The 27,262-nt window shown below is 36.5% G+C and overlaps 1 protein-coding gene across 4 annotated transcripts; it reads left to right on the top strand.

Moving 5' to 3' along the window:
- Positions 1 to 421: 421 nt before the first annotated feature.
- LOC130711318 (dicer-like protein 4) lies at positions 422 to 26,584 on the top strand. Of its 4 annotated transcripts, none has more exons than XM_057560876.1 (26): positions 422 to 873; positions 1,282 to 1,459; positions 1,964 to 2,074; positions 2,449 to 2,589; positions 2,720 to 2,792; positions 5,101 to 5,124; positions 6,472 to 6,536; positions 6,938 to 7,066; positions 7,141 to 7,269; positions 8,787 to 8,925; positions 9,171 to 9,267; positions 9,429 to 9,621; positions 12,024 to 12,184; positions 12,266 to 12,472; positions 12,598 to 12,863; positions 13,659 to 13,933; positions 14,004 to 14,437; positions 14,662 to 14,759; positions 17,482 to 17,687; positions 17,827 to 18,036; positions 20,670 to 21,131; positions 21,215 to 21,487; positions 21,921 to 22,250; positions 25,052 to 25,361; positions 25,463 to 25,562; positions 26,081 to 26,584. In XM_057560876.1, exons 1-26 carry the CDS (start codon positions 743 to 745, stop codon positions 26,244 to 26,246), a joined length of 4,908 nt encoding a protein of 1,635 aa, XP_057416859.1. In that variant the 5' UTR covers positions 422 to 742; the 3' UTR covers positions 26,247 to 26,584. The 4 variants fall into 4 exon arrangements, with proteins under 4 accessions (XP_057416859.1, XP_057416860.1, XP_057416862.1 ...); XM_057560877.1 differs by having other exon boundaries at positions 25,469 to 25,562; XM_057560879.1 differs by lacking the exon at positions 5,101 to 5,124.
- The last annotated feature ends 678 nt before the right edge of the window (positions 26,585 to 27,262 follow it).

Genomic DNA, 27,262 nt, shown 5'->3' on the forward strand with positions numbered 1-27,262 from the left:
GTTCAAGAGGTTGGTGGTGCGTTCTTTGACATGGTTGCTTGTGACTATGATGGGGAATCCTTGCTGCTGCAACGTCGAGCATGGTGCAGGTGTTGTCACCGATAACACAGGGGTTGCGTTGGGCTATGGTTTTGGCTAGTGAGCTTAGCTCTCAAAGTGCTTGCTTTAAGACTGGTTGTTTTCAGCTCTACAATGGCTGAAAGAATTCTGTTGATGATGCTTCTTATTTTTCTTCTATTTTAGCGGATCGTCGCATTTTAGTTTCTCAGTTTAATAATGTTTCTGTTGCTTTTGTTCGTCGTTCGAGTATTGTGGAGGTGCGGGCGGAAATTGACGTCTATATCTTCTATCATTTAATCAATATATTTGGTTTTCTTTAAAAAAGAGTACGTCTCTAAAAGTACAAACCGCAATAGTGACATTGTGAAGGAATCAGTGTTGTGATTCGTCACTCTCACTCTCTTTCTTTCTTTTGTGAAGTCACTGAGCGTGCTCGCTAAGATAAGAATCTCTTCACTCCATTGCTGACTCCAAGCATCTGTAAAGTGAAGAACAAACAAAGCACCCTCTCTTCTCTCTCCTCTACAATTCTTCCATTCCAGTTCAACTTTCACACTCAATCTCAGCAACACCAGCAAGCAACACACCACTATCTCGTTACCCTCGAATCGTCTTCCATTTTGATCGCACCCTTTGAGTGTGACTACCAACAAAACCCCAAAAACCTCCAAGCTTTCAAGCTATGCCGTGCGGCGAGTCCTCCGCCGCCGGTGCCGGCCGACCACCCACGGACCCCTCTTCCGGCGTCTCCGATCAAGTCGACATCACTCACGACGACTCCGTGAAGAAAGACCCTAGGGAATATGCTAGAAAGTAAGTAACTTTTTCCCTACCCACCAATTTTTTCTTCTTTCTTTCATCGAATCATGTTCATTTCTCAAATGGGTACGTGGGTTTCTCTTGTTTTGAGTTATCATTGACGTGGGTTTGGTTGTTGATTGATGGTGTTTGCTGTGGAGGTGAGTTTTCTTTGTTTGAAGATTCTGTGGAAAATGTAACCGCTGAGTTGAACTGCATAAGCAAGTTTTGCTGTTTTTGCAATGCTGGAAACTTGTTGCTTCTGTGAAATTTTCAACTGAGTGTTTATTTTTTCTCTGTTTTGCTCCTAATGTATGAAGATCAGAAGGCTATAGTGTGATGTTGGCTGTGCTCATATTTCTGATTCCTTACTTATCATGTGAAAATGTTACAAATCTTATGAATGTTTTGCTCTTTTTGAAGGTATCAGTTGGAGCTGTGCAAAAAAGCTTTGGAGGAAAATATAATTGTGTATTTGGGGACAGGATGTGGTAAAACCCACATTGCTGTGCTGCTTATGCACGAGATGGGTCATTTGATACGGAAGCCCGCGGAGAAAGTCTGTGTTTTTCTTGCCCCTACTGTGGCTTTAGTTCAACAGGTGAGCTGCTTTACATATTGATACTTTATTTTTCTGGTCATAATGAGAAGTATAATGGAACCAATGTTTCTTTTTATTTTGGAGAAGGCAGATGGGGTGAACCTGAGCTTTGGCCGTTTTAGGTTGGATAACTTGGTCTGCAGGTTTTCAGCCTGTGAGAATGGTTTTCTGGGATTAGTTAGCCTAGCAAGGAAATATTGTTTCCTAATTCCTGATATTAAAGAACATAAATTTGCAGTTGGAGCTGGCAAATTTATCTTTGGCTATTATCAATTTTGATTTACATACAGTCTTCTGTAATAAAACATTGCCCAAAATGATTGAATTAGGGTTTTTGTGCAATGTAATTGTTGTGCGAGGCCTAGTTGTTTTATGCATAAATCTGATGAATTGATTTGTTATTGTGTTTAGTAATCTCCCACTGAACTTTAGTTTTAACTGATTTGAGCAAGTTGGTCATTGGATTATGTGTCTTCTGAAGCCTATTTTTTTATCTATCTATAGCAAGCCAAGGTGATAGAAGACTCTACTGATTTTAAGGTTGGAATTTACTGTGGGAGTTCCAAGCGCTTGAAAAATCCTCAAGAGTGGGAGCTGGAGATTGGGCAGTATGAGGTGACAATGCTAGTTAAATTTTGTTGTTTTTGTTGAACATGAAATTGTGTTATCTGTATTATTTTTGGGAGCATGAGATTGGACAGGATGAGGTGACGATGTGTGTTAAATCATTTCAAAATTAATTATGTTCTCTATATATTTTTTCTGTTGCATATCCAGACGTGTTATAGCTACAGAAACTTTAAGTAGAAGCTGTTGTAATAAGAAAGTTGATTAACAAATATCGAATTCTATTCAGGCCGGGAAACAAATAAATAAATTGGCTCCATCTTTTTTTTTTTCTTTTTTTTTCAAAATCTGTTGATTCAGACCTTAATCTGATGGAGTTTGTTGCTTCTAAATTTACACTTTATGTTCGTTTTTCCCTTCAGGTTCTTGTCATGACCCCACAAATATTACATCGCAACTTATCTCATTGTTTCATCAAGATGGAGATGATTGCACTTTTGATATTTGATGAGTGTCATCATGCTCAAATCAAAAGCAACCATCCTTATGCACAAATCATGAAAGTATGTTGCATTATTGCTCAACTTCACAGCAATTCATGACGAAAAATGCTACACAATTTTCCAATAAAATCTCTCCGTTTCCTTAGTTGTTTTTGTTTCATGACAGTATTTTACTTTTGCTATTCATTAGGTCTTCTACGAAAAGAATTCCACAAAGGTTCCCCGTATATTTGGCATGACTGCTTCCCCTATCGTAGGAAAAGGTAAGCTAATATTGCTTTTTGTTAAGAACTCTAAGAAGTGAAACTGAATTTCATTATTGAAAAGCTGAAGTGTACAAAGAGTTTTCTCAGTATTTATAGAGAATACAAGACTTGCTAAGCAAGCTAACTACTCTAACAGAATCTGTTATATGACAGCTGTAATGACAGCTCACATGACAGCTGTAATGACAGCTCATTCTAACTGAATCAGAAATACTAACTGTTATCAACTACTTAATCAGAGTAATGTGTACTCTACTCTAATAGGCCCCCCTCAAACTCAAGGTGGGTGAGAAAGAGATTTCTCAATCACATTGAGTTTGGCACGAAGAGCTTCAAAGCGAAGAGGTGAAAGAGCCTTTGTAAAGAGATCTGCCAGCTGATCAACAGAAGGAATGTGATGCACAAACAAAGATTTGTTGAGTACTTTCTCTCTAACAAAGAATATATCTAGCTCCATGTGTTTGGTACGGGTGTGAAGAACTGGATTATGTGTCAAAGCCACTGCACCCATGTTGTCACAAAATATTCTAGGAGGAGAAAAGGGAATCTGCAACTCCTGCAAAAGTGACTGAACCCACAGCAGTTCTGCAGAGGTGTTGGCTAAGCTTCTTTATTCTGCTTCAGTACTAGATCGAGCTACCAGAGTCTGCTTCTTGGAGCTCCAAGACACAAGATTTGGACCAAAGAAAAGACATGATCTTGAGGTAGACCTTCTGTCATCAGGATCTGATGCCCAATCAGCATCACAAAAGGCCACTAGGGAGACGGGAGAAGTTAGAGAACAAGGCTTAAGATGCAGCCCATGATGACGAGTACCCTTGAGATACCTAAGTATCCTCTTTACAGCCTTCCAATGATCCTCTAATGGCTGACTGAGAAATTGACAAACTTTGTTCACAGCAAAGCTTATCTCAGGTCTGGTCAAGGTTGCATATTGAAGTGCTCCTACAATGGATCTGTAGAGAGTAGGATCAGCAAAGTAATGTGCCCCATATTTGCTTAATTTTGCACCACCACCAACCATGGGAGTAGAGATGCCCTTGGCTTCCCCCATATCTTCCCTTTCAAGGAGATCAATGATGTACTTTGTTTGTGTCAACAATAAGGACTTGTCCTGTAGATGATTCACCTGGACACCAAGGAAATAATCCAGCTGACCAACAGCTTCAAAGAAAACTCAGAGTTGAGATTCTCAACCACTTTCTGCACAAGAGGCAAGGAGCTGCCTGTCATGATGATGTCATCTACATAGACTAGAATGTAGATGCAGCAAGTTGCATTATGAAAAGTGAACAAAGAAGGGTCACACTACTAGGTTTGAAGCCATACTTCACAAGAGCTGACTTTAACCTTTCAAACCAAGCTCGAGGGGCCTGTTTAAGGCCATAGAGGGCTTTGTTTAGTTTGCAAACAAGTGTCTTATCTGCATTCTGAAAACCAGATGGTTGTGTCATGTACACCTCCTCTTGAAGCGCACCATTGAGAAAGGCATAAAATTCTCTAGCTATCACTAAACAGTGGCATATTCACCAACTTGATGTATGGCTTTTCATAAGAGCACCTTCAATGATGTTTATTTGTCCTTTAGCTATGGAGCAATGGTGTTGATGGCTTTCATATGAAGAGGGATCATAGTGAGATATCTGAATTTGATGCTAGCAGTTATGAAGTGCATGTTTTGAAAAGCTTTTCTCAAGAAAAATAATCCCTTATTTTTTCGAAATCTCTCGTAATCTCAAAAGCTGCAATAAAACTTTTATTACCCCAAAAGAAGCTAATCCAAACATGCACTCGAAGAGTTAATTTTATAAAGTTAAGTTAAAAGGTGGGGGGAGGGAAGTTTATAGACAGACGAAGGTCATTGGGGTTGTGTATGTTAGAATATAATATAAAACCATTAAAGTGACCCTTACCCAGCAGCTTAAGCTTTTGGGCTGCAGAACCAAGTCAAGTAACCACTTTATCCCAAAAGCTTAAGCTGTTGGGTAAGGGTCACTTTAATGGTTTTATATTATATTCTAACACGCCCCCTCACGCAAGAGCCCTTTGGGCTTGAAGCGTGGATAAATGCACATGCCCACCTACCATGTGCTTAATTAAATTCCACTTTTTAATTAGAAAGTGAGGGGAGCAAGGATCGAACTCTAGACCTCTCGGCCATAGAGGCTCTGATACCAAGTCAAGTAACCACTTTATCCCAAAAGCTTAAGCTGTTGGGTAAGGGTCACTTTAATGGTTTTATATTATATTCTAACAGTGTATCTGTTTGTCCATTATTATTCATGGCTGGCAAAAATGAGAGAAGATCTGGACTTGAGAACATTATTTGGTAATTCCATTAAAGACTTACCTTGCCATCTCAAATGAGCAAATTTTTATAATATTGTTTGTTGTGATATTATGCAAGGCACTACTATTATTGTGCATACTTGCAGTGTGTAAATGATATGGATGTGGTTTGCATATAGTTGGACTGGAAACCATTGTTCAAATTTGAAACTTTTAGACATTTCAAGAAAAAGAAAATTATATGAAGTGTGGGGACTTTTTTCTTGAGGGTGGGATGAGGGGGTAGACTTTGTTGGAGGAAGTATATAAATTAAATCGTACTGAAGATAGAAGAAGAGCAGTGCAGAGAATTGTAAAAAAATCTTTAGAGTGTTCTAATTGATTGAATTGAACCTTGCAATCATTGGTTGCAATGAAGCATTTATAGGATGCTTTGATTAGTTAATAACTGTAAACACTAACACTGTTACAAACAAACTAATAACAACGAAGAATGTTAACAGAAGCTCACGGGCCCTAACTTGAAGGGCAACAAAGCGCATACATATGCACACACACTAACATCCATATATACTAACATTCCCCTCTCATACTCTAGGTGGAGGAGCAATGGAGAGCCTATCAAACACCCTGAGTTTTGATAGCAATTCAGTGAACTGAACTGGGTTGAGGGGTTTAGTGAGCACACCAGTTTGACTTGAATATTGTGAGAGAATGTCGGAGAGACCTTGTAGGGTGCTTTGGTTAGTCAGTAACCACAACTGTTAACAATGTTACCTACAAACTAATAACAACTAACCAAACTAACACAATGTTAACAAGAGCTAACCTAATCTAACTTGACAGGAAACACAGCACATACATGTATACTTGCATTAACATAAAGTATTGAAACTAGACACTTCTTTTTTTTGAATGAAACTTTCAACATGTCAGCATAATTTTCCATACTTTCACTATCTTTTTTTTCTATGTCTATCTAATCCTGAGAAATGCTATTGATATGTTATTAACTTATTATGTTACAGTATGTGCAGTTGGAATATACTTACTGGTTGATCTTCTGTTTGTACAGTTATGTACATATTTTAATTTTTGATTTTGTAGTCAGAGTAAAATTAACTGTTCTCTGCTTTGTTTTCTGAGAATTTGATATGAATTTTTGTCTTTCGTATGTTCCATCTTTGCCCGTTTTTCAAGGGTGTTACCTAATGCAATTTTCCTACATAGTTGGTTATGTATTATTTCCTTCCTTTTGTATTGTTCTGGCAGATATCCTTAGGCGTAGTGCCTTTACTGCATACCAGTAGTCCAGTAGCGTAGTTTATTCCGAATAAGTAAATTCCTCTTCTCATTTTCTGAACTCATTTATTGTTTTCATTTTTAGGTGCTTCTATCAAATCAAATCTACCAAAAAGCATCAATAGTCTTGAACATATGCTTGATGCTAAGGTACAGTCTGTATAGTATATTATGTCAATTTACTTGGATTAAGTTTAAGAACAGCATTTTTAGCTTGTGCAAAGATTTCGTGCCAAATTTTTGCCTGTCCTGTTCAAGAACGCAAATGTTCTTTCCATTTAGTCTTGACCATGAAACCTTTAATACAATAGGTGAAGCTGATATATTGATCATGCGTTTGTCGGGGATAACTGGATAAGGTTTATGGAAATGTGGTCTTTTAACTCCGTTGAAAAGATATTAGTGTCATAGTTCTTTTGAATTCCGTATACTTACTACTTACCGTTTATGCAAATGGCATGGTTCTTGTGAATAATTATCCACTGCCCTGTTATGCTGGTTAGATGCTTAGCTTTGTTGTTCATCTCTAATGATTTTGATCTCATTTGTAGGTTTATTCAGTTAAGGATAAGGAATTGCAAACTTTTGTGACCACTCCTGTAATTCATGTATATCCTTACGATTCTACTTCAAAAGTGGAAAGTGGCTTGCACTCAAAAATTGAGGAGATTAAAAGTCAGGTACACTTCTAGCATGGGTCTTAAGATGATTAGACAAACAGGGTTTATTGATCTGTGGATTATTTTATGAGCAGTGCATAGCAACCCTTGGTAGAAATATAGAAGATCACCAGAAACGGATGAACACTAAGAAACTTCTGAAGCGGATGCATGATAATGTGGTCTTCTGTCTGACGAATCTTGGTATTTGGGGAGCCTTGCAAGTAAGATTCTTGGATTTGATTGTAAATCTAAGTTATGAAATCATTTGGCTGGAAAGGATTATTAATGTCGTAAGTTTTCTAGTAGAATCTAAATAATTATAATGCATCAGAGAAATAAACTTCTGTCATAATTTGTCCCCATTTATCAGTCCCCCTACCTACCCAAGGAGTAAATGATGATGGTATAATTTCTGTATATATACCGACTCTCAAGCTTACTAAGCAGGCTACTCAGCCAACTGAACTCTAACTGAAACAAAAGCACTCAACTTGTTGGTGGAAAGCGCTTGTATATTATTATCTGATTGTAACCAAGGCAGTTGTAGGTAGTTGTGGCTAATTGTATTCAGTTATAGTTAGTTTCTGTTAGCAGAGTTAGTTAGAGGGGCAGTTACACTCTTGTAACTGAAGCCACGTCTATAAATACAATTATAATGATTCATTTCACAATCAATGAAATAGTTCTTCAGTTCTCTGTTCATATCATATTTCAATATGGTATCAAGTGTTAGAAATATAACTTAAAACCATTCATGTGTCCTTTACCCACAACTTAAGCGTTTGAGATAATTAGTTCATGACATGGTATCAGAGCCTCTATGACTAAGTGGTCTAGAGTTCGATCATTGATTCCCCTGTTATTCTAATAAAAGGTTGAATTTCAGCACATGGCAGGTGGACCTGTGCATTGTCCATGCTTTAAGCCCAAGGGCTCTTGTGTGAGGGGCATGTTAGAAATATAACATAAAACCATTCATCATTCATGTGTCCTTTACCCAACAACTTGAGCTTTTGGGATAATTAAACCATGATATCAAGAGCACACTAATCTCCTAATTGGAGTCTTGCCTTGCCGGACATCGCCATGCGTTCCGGCGGTTTATCTTCTCTGTTGCCGCCGTCACTGATATGAGCAACACCTCTGAAGCTGCTGCTTCTTTTTCTTTGTCTATTCAGCATTTACGTGCTGATCTACAACTTTCTGATGCACTAACAAAGCCTTTATCTCCTACTAGACTTCGTTCTCTTTGTTCCAAGCTCAATATGGGTGATTCACTTTAGTTTTCACACCCATCTTAAGGTTGAGGGGGGAACATTGGAGTATATCATATATAGGAGTCAGTTGTAAACCTGTAAATGTAATAGTTATTCTTATTTATGTTGTATTGCTTTAGTTGTTAGGTAGCTAGATAACAGCTTTAAGAGCTGTTTGGATTGAAATCAGTTGTAATTCTGCTAGGTGCCAGCTGTCAAAGCTGTTAGAGTTGGTTATTCTAACTCTTCCCTATAAATACTTGTATTCTGAACTTTCAAATCAATCAATGAAATGAACTCTATTCAGCATTTTGTTTCTTCTTGAAACTCTTTCTACAATTATGGTGAGTTATCAGATTAAGTTTGATTTCCTTCAGAATATTTTAGCTTACCAGTTGTTGATCTTTATTTTCTTCTATTGGGAACTTGCAGTTTTGGTTTTTATTCGTTTTCGTTCTCTAATATTCATGTTAACTTCCAAGGCTAGTCGTATTCTTTTGAGCGGTGATCATTCTCAGAGGCATGAATTGGTGGAGGCAGAAGGAAATTCAAGTGATGAGTCTGTGTGTGACAAATATCTTGCTCTGACAGCTGAACTATTTACTTCACAATGCATGATTGGTAATTTAACATTGTTTAATGTTTTAATTATGTCATTGCTGTTACTGGATTTTTTAGCTGTTGCTTCTGACAGTTCATTACTACTATGTTCCCTTTTGCGTGATGTTAGGTTATTACTTCTCTGGCAATGGATTAGTCTTCCCTGTTTTGTGACTTCTTCTGGATATGTTTAAAACAGAGTTCTTGTACAATGTATGCTTCATTTGTAGTAGCTAAGTGTGCTGTTTTTTTTGGCTAATCTGTAGGTGATAGTGTATCTGACCAATGTTCTGTGGAAATATTAAAAGAGCCCTTTTTCTCAGCAAAGCTTTTACGTCTTATTGGGATACTTTCCAATTCTAGGTTGGTAATCATGTCTGTCTCAATCTTTGACAAAAAAATGCTGTTTAAATCATTCCTTTCAGAAAGGGTTTCATAGAGTCTAATGTTATTTGTGACTTCCTAGGGCTTGGTTATGAAGCTAATATCTAGGAACAAGTTCTTATTACATTTTCCAACTTCAGGTTGCAACAAGACAGGAAATGTATAATTTTTGTGAATAGAATTGTGACTGCAAGATCCCTGTCATACATACTGCAGAAGCTCAAGCTTCTACGACAATGGAAGAGTGATTATCTAGTAGGAGTACATTCTGGACTGAAGAGTATGTCCCGAAAGACCATGAACGTCATTGTTGAGAAGTTTCGCTCTGGAGAGGTATGTGTTATTATTGATTCCACTAATCAATTTTGAAATATTGTGAGAACTGAAAAGCCTTTAAGATCCCATGTGCTAGTTTTTTTGTTCAGTTTGATGAAAAATGAGTTAAATGAAAAATGAGTTAAGCAATACTACTGTGCATGCATGAGGTGTTAATTGTTTTAGAAAATCCTGTATTTTTAACAAATTGTTAATTATCAGGAGAAGAGTGTTCTTGTCTTCAATGTCGTCAGCTCCTTGTATAGGAAATGGTCACTCTGTAGCTCATTGCTAGTTTTGGACACTGTTGATACTGCTAGCATTGAAATGATTTACATGATCAAAAATGAAATAGGAAAATATTAATAGTTAGTATTCACAACCATGACAATTGCAAAATATTTTGTAAGCTCTAGTGCTCTACTTTGGCCATATCTCTACTCTAGTCGATATAGGACCTCAGCAGTTTGTATAATAATCTACTGTTTCCTGCTCTACAGTTAGTCTTAGCCTACTGTTCTCTTCTGTTAGCCTGTTAGAGACAGCATCTATTCTGTTGTAACCTGTAGAAGAAGGGACAGTGGACGAAAAAGAAATGTTATTGATGATAGAAACTGAGTACATTCTCCAATATTTAGATTAGAGTAATAAACTGGAGAAAGCAACACAAAGTAACTGTAGGTAGTTATTAAGTATAACGAACTACTAACAGAAATTACAAACTGACTAACTGTTACAAACACCTCTAAAAACTACTATTCTTTATCACACCCCCCGTCTGCGAGCTCAAGGAGGGTGCACTTCTAGTGGATCCCAAACATTGAGCTTCGCCCTTAGTTCCAACGATCTAGTGGGAAAGGGAGCCTTTGCAAGGACATCAGCAACTTGAAATAAGGCTGGAACATCTTGAATAGTGAGAGATTTGTTCAACACCTTTTCTCTAACAAAACAGAGATCCAATGCCATATGCTTTGTGCGAGCAAAGCAGAACTATGAATCTTCTCCCAAAGTTCATAAGAATGAATGCATCCTATCATATGGTTAGAATGGGACTGGAGTGGAAGACTAGAGCCAAGAAAGAAGGAATTGATCCTGGGTCTCCTAGGATGAATAGGCTTCACTGATTTAACCAGCAATCCACTCTTCTTCACTGCAAAATCTGGATAGAATTGAAGGATTGACAACAAAATGATGGAGGCGATGTGCCTTAATCACAGGCTCTATCTGTTGCTTACTTGCTTCCACATCAGAAAGTTATTGTGTGTGTGCTTTTCTGAAATCAAATGGGACAAAGAAGACAGAGCGCAGATGCAATAGAGGAAGATGAGACATCTACAGATTGATGTCTGTTTAGAGGTGGAGGGTTTAGAGGTTGTGGGTCATCAGAGATTGTCTCCGGTTGTGACAGTGAAAAGTCCAAGGCCCATGGATCATAGAGCTCTTGATACCATATAGAAGAAGATACGTGTCAAACAACCACTTATCCCAAAAGCTTAAGCTGTTGGGTAAGGGTCATTTTAATGGTTTTATATTATTCTAACACGCCCCCTCACGCAAGAGCCCTTTGGGCTTGAAGCGTGGATAATGCACAGGCCCGCCTACCATGTGCTTAATTAAATTCCACTTTTTTAATTAGAAAGTGAGGGGAGCAGGGATCGAACTCTAGACCACTAAGTCATAGAGGCTCTGATACCAAGTTAAACAACCACTTATCCCAAAAGCTTAAGCTGTTGGGTAAGGGTCATTTTAATGGTTTTATATTATTCTAACAATATGCTAAATGAAAAAAGACTTATTGGTATTGATGATAGAAAGCTGATGCAATCTCTAAACTACAGAGAAGATTGTTTAATTCGCTATTACCCATACTAACATGCTAATAAATGTACTGAGTCTGCACTTCTCTACTATTCTACACTTGAAAAACAGACCAATTTGACTGAATTTCTTGAGAGATTAAGCTCTCTGCATTGAATTTATATTGACATTGATGTAATCTAAATTATATGTAGAGCTAATCAAATCAATATAAAAGGAAACAACAATATTAGGAAATTAAAGAAATAAGGAAGCTTCAACAAAAATGCTGCATATATACAAATTAGAAATTAAGGAATCTTCAACATTTACATTTTCTTTCGCTTTCTTTCTCTAACACTACTAGAGAAAATGTAAAATGTCATTTACATTGCAAAACTATGATACAGCTGGGAGCTGCTGGGGATCTTTGTGAAAAATAATTTACTTCTCTGCATGTACTTTCTAGCATAACTGGTAGTAAGGGGGTGAATGGCACTTAAATAAGGATTATAATTTATGATGATGACAAAAATATGTATTTATTATTTTATTTCCTAGCTTGTCAAATAGTTGACTGCTAGTAATGTGGCAATTTTATTCATGCTGTTAACGCTTAACAGTTGAATCTATTGGTTGCCACCAAAGTGGGTGAAGAAGGACTTGACATTCAGACATGTTGCCTTGTCATACGATTTGATCTTCCAGAAACTGTTGCTAGCTTTATACAGTCAAGAGGCCGTGCACGTATGGCTCAGTCAGAATATGCATTTTTGGTGGACAGGTACCTTTACCATTGATTTTAAAAGTAATTTATGTTATACAAATCCATTCATTGGTTATTCTTGGAATCTTATTTTTGCAGTGACAACAAGAAGGAATTGGACATAATTGACGGTTTTGAGAAAGATGAGTACCAAATGAATACGGAAATTACTGTCCGCACATCCAATGAGACATACAACATCCCCGAGGAAAGAATATTCCGAGTTGATTCATCTGGTGCTTCTGTCAGTTCAGGATATAGCATCTCATTGCTTCACCAATACTGTTCAAAGCTTCCACATGATGAGTATGGGCTTATTTTAGCTTGGAGATTTGTTTGACTCAAAATATATTATCTTTCTCAACTAAGGAGTTTCAAGATATGATAATCTTGTGTTGTAAGGTATGATAATCTATTATCTATCTTTTCAGGTTCTTTGACCCCAAGCCAAATTTCTTTTACTTCGAGGATTCAGGGGGAATTGTCTGCCACATAATTTTGCCTTCCAATGCTCCAATACACCAAGTTGCCAGCACACCACAGTTGTCAATGGAAGCTTCAAAAAGGGATGCTTGCCTGAATGCAATAGAAGAACTGCATAAACTGGGTGCTTTAAATGATTCTCTCTTGCCAAAGCAAGATCATGCAGAGCCTGAGGAGCAGGTTTTGGGCTCTTCTGATTTAGATGAGTGTGAAGGTTAAACTTCAGCTCCTCTCTGATAAGCCACTGCTTTCGTTATTTTTCTTTGGGTTGTCAGAAGTGTGTTATATGACATATTTTGAAATCGAGTGTTTAGCATGATTACTTGTCAATGAGCGTACTGAGGAGAATATCTCATCCAGCATCTTTTATTTGTCGCCATAATAGTAATTTTGAGGCTTTTTAAAATTTAAACTCTGAATTTTCTTTTTTGGTAATTATTGTGAAATACCTTTCCTGAGGAGAGTTTACTGTTCATTGACTGTCTGTGTAAAAACTTTTACGCCATCATCCAATCCATATGTTTTATCATTAAAAGATTTTCACCTGTCAGGCTTTTTATGTGGTATTGGAAGATAGTATAAAAAAGCTTACACTGGTAAAATAACAATGGACTTAACAGGTAAAATATGTTTAGCTCTTGTAAAATTATGAATATTGGATTGTCAGTCCCTGATTTTAAAATATCCCATTTTGGTCCCTTATTTTCTAAAGTAGTCTGACTTTAATCCCCAACGTTAACAAAATGGTTAATCAAACCATACAAAAAAATGTGGTATTAAAACTAGACAATATTTATTGTACTGCACTTATCCGTTACAATTGTCTAGCATATATCAATTTGTAAAAAAGTAATTAGTGAATGACTAAAATCAAATATTGACTCTTTTACAGGGACTAAAACTTCAACCATATAAATTAAGCTCTTCTTTGTGTCCTTTTGTGCTTCTAAGCTTGAATGGGGAGTAACAATAACATTATGATGTGTGTATCATTTTCCTTTATTTGCAGATGACATATCAAGAGGAGAATTATATGAGATGCTAGTTCCGCCTGTTTTTGGACAGTCATGGATAAATGAGGAGAAAATTGTTCATCTCAATTCTTACTACATCAAATTTTGTCCCTGTCCAAACGATAGGGACTACAAAAAGTTTGGGTTATTCATCATGGCTCGTCTTCCACTGGAGGCTGAGAAACTAGAACTTGATCTACATCTTGCTCATAGTAGATATGTGAAGACAAAGGTTATTCCATTTGGAGTTTTAGAATTCCACAAAGATGAGGTAAATAACTTTTGGTTTTGGAAAATAAAATGGAAATTCAAATTAATGCTTGAACGTCTCCATCCTGCAGATTAAAATGGCGGAGAATTTTCAAGAAATGTTCCTCAAAATGATTCTTGATAGATTAGAATTTGCTTCTGAGTTTGTAGACTTGGTTAAGGGTGCTGAAGCTCAGACAAGCACGCCGACCTTCTACCTTTTGCTTCCAGTCATATTGCAAGAATATGATAATGTCATGAAAGTAGATTGGAAGACAGTGAAGCAATGCCTTAGTTCACCAATTTTCAGGCATCCAGTAGATACTGTGGATAAAAAAAAAGATTTCCCTTCGGACATCCAGCTGCAACTTGGCAATGGTTACAGAAGTGTTAGAGATGTTGAGAATAGTTTAGTGTATGTCCCACATAAGAAGCTCTTTTATTTTGTCACAAATATCGACTATCTAAAGAACGGGTTCAGTCCTTATAATAAAGATTCAAGCTATGTGGACCACTTCATTGAAAAGTAGGTATCTGTTTGTTATTACTGGTTCATCCTTACAATTCTTTGATTGATAAAAACATTTATATATATATATATATATATATATATATATATATGGGAGCATTTTTAAAGTTGCTGATTAACTGACACAAATAGATATCTGATACTGTATTATATTTAAGTTAGAATGTAAAATTTTTGTGCTTATAATCTTTGTCAAAAAATCATGCATGCTTGGCTGTCAGGTCGATTAATCTCAAATGCCCTGAACAACCACTTCTGCATGTAAAACCACTCTGTAATTTGCACAACCTGCTACACAACCGAAAGCGTGAGGATACAGGTACTATGTTGGATATCTTATATTTTGTTGTTGGAGCCTATTTGACCCAGTGATTAAAATTTGGTTCTTGCGACTTATATTAAATATTTATATTATTATGTAGTGGAATGTCTATGATCATTTTTCCTTTTTTCAGGTCCAATCGGTTGTGTGTGCAAAGATTTACAAATAGTATTTATTCTGAAGCCATGCTAAATAATTTAAGCTTTTTGGTTTAGTGTTTTTATTTAGGTTTATCATCACTTAGTGAGCTGGGTGGTCTGCTGTCATCCTAAGAGTGAAGGAGGTCTAGATCTTGGCAATTTGGTGTCTAAGACCATTGCTTTAACAGCTAAAGGCTACAATGATTTCCTTTGGGACCTCATTTCTTTTGGCATCATGTTTTTTTTTTTCGAAAGTAAAATTGAAATACACATAACGTTGAGAAACAACCCCTCTCAAGTCTCAACATGGGTACAGTGACCAAACCAACAAGCTGGCTAAACTCCAACCAATAGAGCAAAAGCCCCCAAGCATAAGAGAATGCTTAAAACCCTGAATAAACAACCCCTAACGTCACCACCACTTGGAGGAGTCTTCTTTTTGCATCATGTTATCTATACTAATAGTAAAGTGTCCAGGATCTTTGCTGCACGTCAGGATTCTAGGTCAAGCTTTCCTGCTCACCAATGGAATTTTTATTGTTTTCTTTAAAAGTCATGGTAATTTATTTCAACACGTGACTTTTTGGTTTCATGTGCTTTTTCACAGGCCCTGGATCTAGTCCAGTGTAAAACCAAATGGGTGGCATGCTAATACAACCCGAGCTTCTCATTCTAGTCCTTCAAAATTTATTTCACATAGTTATTTGTGCCACCTTTAAATATTTCCTCATGTCAAAGTTATGGGAGGAGGATCATTGGCATTGGGTAGGAGAATTCCTCCTCTCTCTTGGTTCTTTTGCGAGTTATGTCTTTCTTCCTTGCATAACTCTCCTATTTAGTTGTTTCTTGGAATTTCTACTTTTTAAATTACTTGAATGATAGGAAGTCATAGAGGACATCACCAGATATAAGAGTATTAAAAGTGAGAGTGAGAGAGAGAGAAGTGAATCAGGTTTTTATTTACTCTCTATGATTGGGTACCTCATAAATTCTCTATAATTTTATCATGATATCAGAGAGGTACCATCTTCTGCAACCTATCCTATCACTATTTCATGTTAAGTTCCCCAATATTTGCAACTCTGTTATGAGAATGTCATTCTTTCCGCAACAAGCAATCTAGTTTATCCCTGTTATTCTAATTTTTCGAGGTACTCTGTTTTGGTCCATATCCATTTTTAAGGTTCCAACTGCTATTAGCGATGCTGTTGTCATCTTCATCGTGAGTTTAGATCTTTTTTCTGTCATCTAGTTTTAGGGCTTTAGCTGCTCGTAGGCTAGCCCACTCTTTATAGTTATCAGGAGTTGAAGCTATTATCATAAGCTATCTCAGAAGCCAGCACAATCAACCGCTCCTTGGTTTGTCGTTTCCTTCGTCTTCTGTTTTTAGGGGTTCAACCGCTATAGGCTCTGGCTGACTTTCTGCAGTCATCAGGTATTGAAGGTTAGACCCTCATTCATCTCAAAAGCCTTTGATATACTTGCCCCCCTAAGCACCCAGGTAACTCACGTACAGCCTCTAATACAAGCTTCCACTGGTGCCTGAGGTACACACGCTCCACCTTACTAACCTCCCTTAACTTTGCCGCTTCTTTTGTTTCGTCGGCTCCTCCCAGTTCTGTTGTGGTGTTTTTTTTGTTATTGCTGCTCATTTGCTCTTATATTGCACACAAGTGCAGCAACAGTAGACATATGTCCCGAGATAGCATGCGAGTGAGTGTTAAGGTCCCACATTGACTACCATATTAGAAAAGGAGCCAGCGTGATTTAAAGAAATAGAGAGAATAAGAGTGAGTTTTTGCAAAATCTTCTCAACCTTTCATTCTTGTGTTGAAATGTACATTGATGCTTCAGTTACAGCTGGACTGAAACAGCAACAGCAACAATGTCTGCTGTTACTGCATTTGTGTGCAGTATGAAACTGATTTCAGACCAAACATGAGCATTGTAGTCAAAGATCTTCAACCTTTTTTGAACTGGACTAGGTGGCTAAACAGCAACTTAATCTCTGTATCTTCTTTCTCTATATCTGTGAGTATGTGCACATGTGTGCATGCAAAATATAATAGATTGCTTCAGAAGCTGATGGTAAATTGCTCGAACAAGACTTTTTGCCCTATTGTCTGTGCCGCATTTATTTTGTTCATAATCGATCAGGTTATTTAAGGTTTTCTTTCTTCTGTTCTTTTTATGGGCATTTGTTTTCTATTTTTTCTTCTCTATTCCTTACTGGTGGGATGATTGCTGTCTTTCCTTTATAGTTTTGGGGATGATTGCTAAACATAAATGGGTACACTCAGAGCAAAGAACAAGTCACTAGACTATTTCTTTATTAAAAACAGATATGTCGAAGATGACCTGTTTTACTAGATTAATTATGTTATGTTCTATTAAAATGATTCCCAATTGAAAGTTATGTAATTAACATAATAGATATACTCACTAATCACTATGTTTAGCTTGTCGCTAGAAAGCCAAAAACATTGATGAGTGATATTACTTTGAGATAGATATGGAGATTGAGATTTTTATGGGCTTAAATATGTTTTTAGTCCCTGACTTTTTATTTTCAAACACAGAAGCGCATGAGCTGGAGGAATATCTAGTTTATTTTCCTCCTGAGTTATGTGAGCTTAAAATAGTTGGCTTCTCAAAGGACATTGGTAGTTCCATATCTTTGCTGCCCTCATTTATGCACCGGCTTGGAAACTTGCTAGTTGCTATTGAACTCAAGCACATGCTATCTTCTTTCTTCCCAGAGGCAGATAAAATAAATTCTCTTAAAGTAAGACCTTACTAAATGCAATATGTTACATTTTCTATATGAGCAGTGTATTCGTTTTCATATGGCCATTGCAGTCTTATAAGGTATACATTAATGTTGAAGCTTACAGCTAGCTACTAACATTCGTGTAATTCACTAGGTTCTAGAGGCTCTCACCACTGAGAAGTGTCAGGAGTGCTTTTCCCTTGAAAGACTTGAAGTGCTTGGTGACTCTTTCCTTAAATTTGCTGTTGCACGTCATTTTTTTCTCATGCATGAAAACCTTCATGAAGGAGACCTAACAAGAAGCCGATCCAATCTTGTAAAAAATTCCAATTTGTTTAAGTTGGCTATTAGGTGTAATTTGCAGGTACAGTCATTCTTTCAAATGCATTTTGATTACCTAAATAAGAAAGTATCATTATTCTTTAATCTTCTGTTGGATTGATACGATTTACATGGGAACTAACTTCAATACCTAGCTATGTTGTTAGATAATTAATATATACTAATGTATCTTGCCAATGAAAACTAATTTATGGGATTTGAATACTTCTGTTATACCTAACCAACCTCATCACTTTGGACACCCTTATTTCTTGCATTCGTGACACCTGCGGTGATGATGTATGGCTGGAGCTCCATCAAACATGATTGCACAAGGCGTTAGAGTGTGTGCCTTTGCGAATTAAGCTGAAACTTGGGGAACATGTAGAACGGGAGATGGCAGCGAAGTGAAGAAACTGGAACATTGATGCGATGGTTCTAGGTTCTCAGGCCCACTAAAATGGGAGATCTGATACCGACTGGAAAACGGGACTGAGTTGTTTGAGAGATTAAGCACTCAGCAGTCTGCACTTTGAAATTATGTTTACAATGAATAAAACTGATAGGAACAGAATTTATGATGATACAACTCTGGTTTTCGAATTTCGAGAGCCAGCCTCTCCAAATACTGGAATTCGAGAGTCCAGTCCCTCTCCATAAAACACACAACTTCTGAATGACACAAATGAACAAAGACACCCCCTATTTAATAACCACCCCTAGACAGTTACAGCCAGACACAACTAACAAATAATAACTGACCTAATTTAAATTAAAACAACCCCTAACTGCTACTGCTGCGTGCAACTGCTACTGCAGGCACTGTTCACGCGCACTGTTCACACAGTCCCCTATCAAAAACTAAGTCCCTTAATTTTAGGAGTTGAAATATAGCAATTAATGTAATTTCCTAATCTAAACTATATGTACAACTAATAAATCATATATACAGGGAAAGAACAAGATTTAGGGAATTAAAGAAATCAGGGAATCTTCAAGATGATTCTTGTAGCCCACCCTGCTTAGTTGCTTAGTCTTTGTTATTGTTGTACTATTTTCCTTGAAAATTGGTTTGGGCTGATATGAAATTGGAGGGAACCATATATCCCAAAATCTTAAGCTATTAGGTACATGAATGGTTTTATATCCAACACATAATAGATCCTTCTGTGCTTGAAGCACAGACAATGACAAGCCCACTGTCCCAAAATTTAACTTTGGGAATAACAAGGATTAAATCCTAGACCACTTATTGTATGTTTAGATAATCTTTAAACAGACGTTATCAATTAAAACAGAAAAGTACACATTTTTAAGCAAAAAATGTGGAAGGAAGAAAAACTTCCGTGAAGAAAAAAGGGCTTTAACTTTCACAACAACTCTTATACAGACACACACTTAGTCATAGAGGCTAAACTTAAGCTATAAGATGAAAGCTGAGGTCCATCCGTTTGCTCATTACTTCATTAGAGCTCCTTGCACAAGAACCTAGCCCCTGTCTTCGCATTAGTAAGCTAGCTTTGTAAGCTACGCAAGGATGGTTCTCTGGGACCTATGTTAGGACATGGATCAATGACCATGACAAAAATGGACTTCTCTGTAATGTAATAGAAGATTTGCAGTCCAGGTCCCGAAGCTTTCTCCCTTCTCGACCATATGATGGAGATATAAATTCAATCAATTTAGGCAGGTAACAGCTTGGTTTGACTCTATGTTCTCTCCTGGTTGGGTAGGAGATGAACTTTTGTTAGATATAAACTATTCATATGTTTTTTCCTCACCACTTAAGCTTTTGGGATAATTGATAATGACATGATTCCAAAGTCTTTACTAAGTGGTATAGAGTTGATACTTGTTGTCCTTATTCTTGCAAATAAAAAAAATTAAATTTCAATACCAGGTTGTTTTAGCCTATGCGTTGTCCATTTTTCAAGCCCAAAGAGCTCTTGTGTGAAAGGGCATGCTACGTGTATAAAATCATTCATGTGCTTTCACTTGATAGCCTAATGTTTTGGGATAATTGGTTCATGGTATAAATTAAAGAAACACAGCATTTGTGAAGAATTATTCACTTGGGTTTCATGCGTATATTCCAATCTCTTCATGCAACAAAGACAGAAGCAACCTATGAGGTAAAACTTAGATGTTTATATTCAACTGAAACTGAGGAAGCTTTAGATCCTTATAGAATATGAGGAAAACAATATGTCTAAGGCATACATTCCATACTGTATTTTTGTAATACAGACATACAAGGACACAAATAGATAAAAACATAAAACATGCTAAAAAAGATCACAGGTAACTGAAAGCCCAATTCTTTCGGCATCATATTTAATAGACCTCTAATTTATCACCAGTGGTAGGGAATAAGGTCCCAACACTATTTAAGGATGTAGAATTCCAACTCATAGTAGTGTAGTACTAACCCCATAAGGAGTACTTAGACCACTAGGTAAGACCAAATAATAATAAACCCAAACCCAGATACAATTCTTAACCAAGGCATGAAAATACTAAAGTTCACCTAACATTGAAATATAGAAGTTAATTGAACAATAACTTCGTAAACCTAATAACGTGATACTTTTTTTGTATCTTGCCATCAAGCTTTAGAATGCATATTTCTATTTACTCACATAAGTCTTATCTCTATCTCCCTGCTCCCTCCTTCAGGTCTATATATGCGATTACGCATTTAATCCCTTGCAGTTCTATGCACTAGGCCGTCCTTGCCCAAGAATTTGTAGCAAGGAAACTGAAGAAAGCATACACTTCTGTTTCGACTCTGTTAAGAACCAAAATAGAGCAACTGAAGCCCGATGTAATAAAAATCATCATTGGTTGCACAGGAAAACAATTGCTGATGTGGTTGAAGCTCTGGTCGGAGCATTCCTAGTTGAGAGTGGCTTTAAAGCTGCAATTGCCTTTCTTCAATGGATTGGCATACAAGTTGATTTTGAAGCGTCACAAGTTGTTAATATTTGCAGAGGAAGTGCTAGATATTTTCCTCTTTCTGCTGATGTAGACATTCCTTCCCTTGAACATAACTTAGGACATCACTTTGTCCATAAGGGACTGCTTCTCCAGGCATTCATTCATCCATCTTACAGTAAGCATGGAGGAGGCTGTTATCAAGTAAGTGCTACTTTTCTTATGACTCCTAATATTGTAGTGCGATATTTGATCTTTAACTTTTGAAACCTGATAATTATTTGCAGCGATTGGAGTTTCTAGGAGATGCTGTCATGGACTACTTAATTACTTCGTATCTATATTCAGCATATCCCAAGCTAAAGCCTGGTCAATTGACAGATTTGAGATCGCTGTCTGTTAATAATAAGGCATTTGCCTGTGTAGCAGTAGACCGCAGATTTGATAAATTTATTTTATGTGATTCAAGCGGCCTGTCTGAGGCAATTAAAAATTATGTGGACTATATTAGAAGATCTGTATCATGCAGTTGCGTTAAGGAAGGTCCAAAATGTCCCAAGGTAGATGTTATGATCTTTTTACTGCAACACCAAGATGCATTTACCTACAGTACTGTTTGTATCATTTAGAAGTTTTATTTGGGGCATTTTACATTGAATGGTGCTACTCACACACAAATCACCTCACATCTGTAGAGTTTCCATCATTTGATGCTGTCATCTGTGTCTGATGTGAGGTGATGTCCACTCTCAAGATGCGTAGCTAACATTATTATTTTACTTGGAAGCCATAAAAGCAAATAAATGGAGTATCGCAAATTTATACTGCATTTTCTTCTCAATGGTTTGGGTTATGGACATGCGTAACTCTTCTAGGAACGTTAGGGGTTCATTTTATGTCCAATTCAAGAAGAGTTGTAATAGGTTTGCCCTCCTATGTAGTTTTGCATCAAATAGTATATGAAGTCTAAATTGACATTATTGATTGATTCAGGCCCTGGGCGACATAGTGGAATCTGGTTTTGGTGCCATTCTTCTTGACTCCGGATTCAATTTGAACAAAGTTTGGAAGATTATGACTTCATTCTTGGACCCAATCATGAAATTCTCTTCAAGCTTTCAGCTTAGTCCAATGAGGGATTTGCGAGAACTTAGCCAGTCGTATAATTTGGAATTGGAGTTTCTGCCAACAAAACTGAGTAAAACTTTTTCAGTTGAAGCCAGAGTGACTGGTAATGGTTTATGCGAATCAGCTTCAGCCATCAGCCAAAGTAAAAAAGAGGCTTCTAGAATTGCTTCACAGCGACTATTTTCAAACTTAAAGGTAAACAACATGTATGCTTAGTTTTCTTTCTCCATCCTCATTTTTTCAACACCTTAGAACCTATTTGGTTTGAGAAAGCATTTTTTATTTTAATTTTCTGTTGCCACTTTTTATAATAAAAATGACAAGCTTTATTTATTTATTTCGTGTTGTCAAAGATTTGTATAAAAAATTATGAAAATACGTCTTTAAAGTGAAAACAATGTGGTATTTCTGTAATTAAAAGTAAAAGTAGGAAATGCAAATAGAAAACATTTTCTGAAATCAAACAAACCTTTAGAACTTACATTTCCTTATTGCTTGGTGGCACCACAGGTGAGTCTCCAGTCTCCACTGTTCTAATTCAAGTAATCAAGGATAGTACTACCTCCGGTCCTATTTATAAGCAACAAAAAAAAATTTCACACAGTTTAAGAAATGTAGTTAAACTAGATAAAATGCATTAAATATGTCTTGAATCAAAATAAACTTCCAAAATTACCCTTTGTTATTAGTGTTGGAAAGTCGGAAAGAGAGAGAATAATTAATGAGACACATTTAACAAGTTAGAATTAATAAGGGCATCATGGGAAAAAAATAATTAATATAGCTCAAACTTTCATTTGGTTCTTATAAAATGGACCAAAAAATTTCTTCTCTTTCATGCTTATAAATAGGACCGGAGGTAGTCACATTTTGTCTTTTCTGCTTATGTGTTGAAATGATTTTTGGTTACCTTTGATGCTTTTAATGCTCTATCCTTTATTACCACAAGTGTTCACTTAAAAGCTTAAGCTATTGGGGTAGTATGTTCCTGACATGGTATCATAGTTTCTAGGATCAAGTAGTCTAGAGTTCGATTCTCGTTACCTCCATTGTTGTAATGAAAAAAAGTTGAATTTCATTACAAGGTAGGTTGGTCGGTCTGTGCATTGTCCAAGCTTCAAGTCAAAATGTCAAATGGGCTCTTGAGTGAGAGGCATGTTAGAAATATAATATAAAACTATTCATGTATCTTCACCCAACTACTTAAACTTTTGGGACAGTTGGTTCATGACATGATATCATAGTCTCTATGACCAAGTGGTCTAGAAACCAATCCTTATTGCCTCCATTATTCTAATATTTAAAAGTTGAATTTCAGCACAAGATAGGCAAGCCTGTGGATTGTCCACGCTTCAAGCCTAATGGGCTCTTGAGTATGGGGCGTGTTAGAAATATAATATAAAATCATTAATGTATCTTCAGCCAACAACTTAAGTTTTTCAGTCAGTCTCATCTCGTGTCACTTTAATGATCAACCTCATAATAATGGAATATTACCAATTTTCCAATAATGAGAAAATGGATTGGGTATAACGTTTTTTTTTTTCTGTAGAGTTTGTAGAATTGCAACACTTGATACATTTTCTCAGTTAATTAGTCCCTGGACTATGAAGTTATTCTTTTTAGTGTTTATTGACTATTTTACCAAAGCATTCTTTTAAACTTAACAAATAAAAGGGTTGAGGGTGGTTCAGATTTACCTGCATCAGCGCGTTACTTAAATTAGCCATTGCTGTGAGGAGAAAATGATAGCATAGAGAAATCCTTGTTTCTGTGTATGTCAGTGGATAGCTATACAGATTTTTTTTTTTAGATTTAGGGGAGAAAAGTGCAACACTGTGTGCAGCAAAAACAGTAAAGTTGTGGCATAGCATTACACTACAATATTGATAGAAAGTAGAAACTAAGAACTAAGCTATGTCTTGTTAGAAATCCTTAGTTAGAACCACACAACACCACAAAACCTTAGGCTTAAGGCAATGGGTGTGTGTGTTCTTTATTATATATGCACTTGTGCACTTGCTAATCTTGGCAATGTGGGACTTCTTTGATGTTCCCGCTGGAGTGCAAGGCACAGGCAACAAAAAAAAAAAAAAAAATGGAGTCCCAATTGAGGGGGAGTAATAGAGATAATGAAGTGGTAACTCAAAGAAGTCCCACATTGCCAAGATTAGCAAGTGCACAAGTGCATATATAATAAAGAACACACACACCCATTGCCTTAAGCCTAAGGTTTTGTGGTGTTGTGTGGTTCTAACTAAGGATTTCTAACATGGTATCAGAGCTGGTCTGATCCAAGCCATGACTTCCGCTTTCAAAAAAAAAAAAAAAAAAAACGTAAAAAAAAAAGTAAAAAAAAAAAGATTGAAAAAAAAAAGCAAAAATGGCAGTCCCATTTGCGCAAGCCAAGACCTCAGACTCAGATGAAGGAGCACAAGTCCAAGGAACTCCGATGTTCCCGCTAGAGTACTAGCCCAGACAAAGAAAGTCGAAAGGCAGACTCAGACGAAGGAGCACAAGTCCGACGACCACTGATGTTCCCGCTGGAGTTCAAGGCACAGGCAAAAAAAAAAAAAAAAAAAAATTGGAGTCCCAATTGAGGGGGAGTAATAGAGATAATGAAGTGGTAACTCAAAGAAGTCCCACATTGCCAAGATTAGCAAGTGCACAAGTGCATATATAATAAAGAACACACACACCCATTGCCTTAAGCCTAAGGTTTTGTGGTGTTGTGTGGTTCTAACTAAGGATTTCTAACATGTCTCAACCTCAACTTGTGGTATTTCTTCTTCAACTTGCATGTGATTGAATGCAAATTTGCCAAGCCTTGTCCTTGATTGTTGTTGATGCTATTATTATTATTTTTTGAAGAAAGATTATTATTATTATTAGTTTATTACTATTAAAGAGATGCATTTTACTTACCTCAGCTGCAACTCCAGGAGCTATTATGTGTGTATTTAACTATTTGAGTGGTAATGGGTGTGGATGTGCAGGCTCGAGGCTGGAAAACAAAGTCAAAAACTTTGGAAGAAGTTATGAAATCAACCGATAAGACGGAACCGCAACTTATTGGCTATGATGAAACTCCCATTGATGTAACAGATACCAATTCCATGGGACACATAATGGTTCAAAGAGACCTAGGCAGCAAGTCTGACCCAGAAATTCGCCCTATCCTTGAGGTAGTTGATACATACTCCCCATGTGTGACACCTGTTGGAGAACTGCTTCCATCTTCTCCCGAAGGAAAGCTTAATGAAACCTTTAAAAATCAAGAATGTAGCGGTGATTTGTTGAGGACAGGTAATAAGAAATATATACTGTACTTTCGAAGTGCCCAAATTTTGGTGCCACTACCTCTCTTTTAATCCTAATTATTGTTTATTATTATTTTTTGTACATAGCAACAGCAACATCACGATTGTATGAAGTCTGTGCTGCTTATGGCTGGAAACCTCCTTCATTTGAATGCTGCAAGGAAGAAGGACCAGACCATCAGAAGATGTGAGTAATTTTCTTCTTTGTTTTTTTCAATTAATTTTTGGTATTCCAATGAGTCATTCAAATCAGTGTTTTGTGATGACAGCGTTTGAAAGCGCTTATTTTATGATATAAGTGCTTATGCAAGTGTTTAGGCAACTTTATGAAAATAGCTTATGACCTATCTATAAGCTGTTTTGCACTTACTTTCGTAAACTGCTCATATTAGCTTATGAATAAGCGCTTACGTGATGAGTGTTTATCGCCATAAGCACTTAATTAAGTTTTTTATCCAAAGTACGCACCCTAAGTAGCTGGTTCCCTTTATCACTTTATACTTTCCAATTGAGTTTATTGGTAATGTTGTGAGTTGTGATAATAAAGGGACAATGATAATTGATGTTGAAATTCTTGATCTTTTTGTTTTGTCAGTATTTCAGGCTACATAAAACTTTCAGAGCCTTATTTCAATTTTTCTTTATAACACCACATCAGGGATTCTATGTTGACTGTGCTACTTCTGTTTGCTGTTGAATTTTCAGATTCACTATCAAGGTGACATTGGAGATAGAAGAGATCCCAGATATGATTTTTGAGTTTGTTGGGGAACCTCTACTAAAGAAGAAAGATGCAGCAAAGAGTGCAGCTGAGGGTGCCCTTTGGTACCTGCAACAGAAAGGTTACCTGCCTAATACTACTGGTAATTGACTTGCTGCTGAGCAACTATCAGCAACAACAACAAAAGCCTTATTCTACTAAACAACTATCGCGTCACATAAATCTGAAGAAATGTCTAATTCTTCATTTGGTATCTGTGAATGCCCTCATCGTAATAGAAAAATAGGTTTAGTATAACCCAGGACCCCAGATGAAAATCTGTAGTACAGTATAATTCATGTAATGTCTAAGTTGCATATAGCATTAGTCTCTTATAACTGTGAAAATTCTTAGTTTGGTGTATGACATCTGAAATGCAAAGAAAAAAGTTGGTCATGGGCATAGATATACCCAGTACATAAGAGAACAGGTATTAAAATTGTTGATTATGAGGTTATGTGTTCATGTAGGATATTCTTTTAAAATATGAGGTGAGATAAATAGTATGCTACCCAAGCACTATAGATCGTTATTCCTAACATCAAACTAAGTAGGTACAAATAAGGAGATTAGAACTCTTGTATCAACACAACATTTTCAAAACCAGACTACCCACTGATGGTGCAAATGGCTTTAATTTATCTTCCATATAAAAAATTGCAGAATATTTGGAAGTGATGTTTGATTAAATTGGATTGGATTAAAATGGGAAATATAAGTAAGTCAACTTAAATTAATTGCTTTTTTAATGTAATTGGATGGATACTATACCACTAGTGAAAAGCGGAAGAGTGAAGGAATGCTGAAATGAGGTACATTTAAGTTCCACTAATAAAATAACATTTAAGAAAAAAGCTTTATTGTACTTTTGGTTCATCACCTTATGCTATTGTGCAATTTGAGTTCTAAATGTTTAAAATGAGTGATGTTGGATGTCCATCTAACGAACGGATCCTCACAAATAAAAACTTTCGGGAAAAAAAATTGTTTGTTATAAACACCAAGGGCCTAAATTGCACTATCGTGGTAAATGAAAGATCAAAAGAGCAATAAAACCTTAGAAAAATGTTAGAAATTGACATTTTTTTACAGAAAACCAAAAAGACATTTGGATCCTCATAGATGAA

The sequence above is a fragment of the Lotus japonicus genome, chromosome 4, assembly GCF_012489685.1.
Source record: "Lotus japonicus ecotype B-129 chromosome 4, LjGifu_v1.2".
Lineage (NCBI taxonomy): Eukaryota > Viridiplantae > Streptophyta > Magnoliopsida > Fabales > Fabaceae > Lotus > Lotus japonicus.

Excerpts from the sequence above, each read along its gene's own strand:
- LOC130711318 (XM_057560876.1), top strand. The coding sequence starts at position 743 with ATGCCGTGCGGCGAGTCCTCCGCCGCCGGTGCCGGCCGACCACCCACG. Across the intron at positions 2,075-2,448 it reads TGGAGATTGGGCAGTATGAG|GTTCTTGTCATGACCCCACA; the intron begins GTGACAATGCTA and ends TTTTCCCTTCAG. Across the intron at positions 25,563-26,080 it reads GGACCAGACCATCAGAAGAT|ATTCACTATCAAGGTGACAT; the intron begins GTGAGTAATTTT and ends TTGAATTTTCAG.